The sequence below is a fragment of the Otolemur garnettii genome, unplaced genomic scaffold (genome assembly GCF_000181295.1).
Source record: "Otolemur garnettii isolate 467f Iridium unplaced genomic scaffold, OtoGar3 scaffold00092, whole genome shotgun sequence".
NCBI classification, from domain to species: Eukaryota; Metazoa; Chordata; class Mammalia; order Primates; family Galagidae; genus Otolemur; species Otolemur garnettii.
The window spans coordinates 6,716,749-6,718,796 of record NW_003852487.1 but is presented as its reverse complement, the minus strand read 5'-3'; the positions used below and the strand labels follow the sequence as shown (position 1 = coordinate 6,718,796).

The 2,048-nt window shown below is 59.6% G+C and overlaps 1 protein-coding gene across 1 annotated transcript; it reads right to left on the bottom strand.

The window, feature by feature from the left end:
- Positions 1-1,091: 1,091 nt before the first annotated feature.
- On the bottom strand, positions 1,092-2,046 carry TMEM121B (transmembrane protein 121B; the record flags this gene model as incomplete). Its single annotated transcript, XM_003795505.2, has 1 exon — positions 1,092-2,046. A coding segment is annotated over one exon (918 nt), but the record flags the coding sequence as incomplete, so codon positions are not given.
- Positions 2,047-2,048: the final 2 nt, after the last annotated feature.

The following is a 2,048-nucleotide window of genomic DNA, read 5'->3' as shown; positions in this document are numbered from 1 at the left end:
CTTCTGATCTACACCAAGCTTCCTAGAGGGAGGACAGATGGGAAGTGGGGCTTCTTACTCCTCTGGGCCCATAGGAAGCCCAACTTCACATCTACTCAGGAATCCCACCAAACCTGTTGCTCTGAACCAAGATCTAGCCAAGCCAGCACCAAAACATGGAAAGGGTAAGAGTTGTGGGCGCAGAGGGAAAAAGAGAAGGCAGGCAAGCCAATGGCTGATACTCCACAGACCCTGTACTAACACTGGTACCAAACCACAGCTGGATCCAGTGTCCATGTTGAATACAACTTCTGAGTATTTTGTCTTTATTTTTTGCAAGCAGCATCACTACATGATGCAACAAAACTTGAAAGCACGGAGGTAGAAATGCTCGCTCACCCAAGAAAGGGTGCAGTTTGGTCCTTAAGAATGGGCCCCTCCTGCCCCTAGCTAAGAAGAGAGGAGTGGGAGTGAGGAAGCCCCTGATGAGCTGCTCCCAGGAGCCGCTCTTCCTGGGAATTCATGATCACAACTGCAGGCAGAAAAGAGGAGGGGGTAGTAAGTATGGGGAGAGGCCTCTCCAGCTCTCCTACCCATTGCAAGGGGCCATAGGGTAGACACAAGAAAACAGCATTGCACACAGCAGGCACACACACACAGACATACACTTTGTATCTACCACCCTGAAAACATCCAATAGCCACATCAGGGGAAGAGTGGATTTGGGGTCAGTTTCAAGGCATGGGACAATGGCCTCTAACCACAGCCTGAATGAGACAGAGCAAGGGGGCAGCACCCCAGCTTGGGAACTGTCTTTCCTCCATTCTTCCCCCAATGGATGGTAATTAGCACGGAGGTGGGAAAAGCAAGAAGCAGAGGTTCCAGCCCCTTGGAAGCTGGGACTGGGGCAGGACATGGAGAAGGGAGAACAGGGTAAGTGGACTGACCTTTCTCACCATTAACTCTGGTCAGACCCCTCCCAAGCAGTCGTCACCAGAGTGCACTCTGGTGGAAAGACACACAGGCCCTTAGCCTTATTAACAGCGACCTCTTCTAAACCGAGCCTGATCAAATCTGGGTGGAAGCGGTCATAAGACAAGGTACGGGGCGACTCCCAGCTCAAAAGCAAGACCCCTGCCCTCCTACCCCTCAATTCTGGGAGGCCACCGCCAGCGTATTGACATAGCCATGGGCGCCCCCCTCATTCTCCGAGATGCAGTGGCCCAGCTGGGAGCTTCCTGGAGGTGGCAGCGGTGGAGGTGGCGGTGGGGCGGAAGGCGGAGCACCATAGCTCCCTCTGGACCGACTGGGGGAGGCCCGACTCCCGCGGTCCCAGCAGCCCTCCAGGGCCTCCAGACCGCGGCAGCCAAGGAAGAAGAGGTTCTTGAGCATGAAGATGGAGAGGGGCTGCTGGTAGCTCACCACTAAGAGGCAGCGCAGCGCCAGCAAGGGCACGTCCACCAGGCAGCCGCCCAGCAGGCGCAGAAGGCGGCTGCAGCTGCCGGGTCCCGAGGTCTGGCCCCAGGATGAAGCCGCCAGGCCCGCGGCGTTGAGCTCGTACAGCCAGAGCACCGGCGAGGCGAGGGTGAGAAAGTAGACGGCGATGAGCAGGTAGCGCAGGTGCGCGGGCAGCGGCACGCGGCCCTCCAGCGTTAGCTCCACGAGAGTGAAGCTGTCGAGCAGGTCCAGACACGTGCCCAGAAAGCAGCCGGCGGCGCGGTGCTGCTGGGGCTGCAGCAGCAGGGGTCCGGCCGAGCCCGGCGGGGCGCCCGCCTCGCTGATGGCGCGTACTAAGCTGTAGAGCAGGGGCACCGACAGCGCCATGGTAAGGCGGAAGCCGGTGGTGCCGAAGGGCGCGCGCAGCTCAATGAGGTCCAGTATGGACGTGCCCAGGATAAGCACCACCTTAGGTGTGAAGGCGATGGAATAGATGAGCCAGGCCAGGTAGGCGAAAGCGAATTCGCCGGTTGTCCCGGCTGCCGCCAGGCCGCCCACCGAGGCGCTGGGGACCCCGCGGCCGCTGCGCGCCTTGGCCCCCCCGGGGCCAGAAGAGGCCGCCGGCAGGTGCA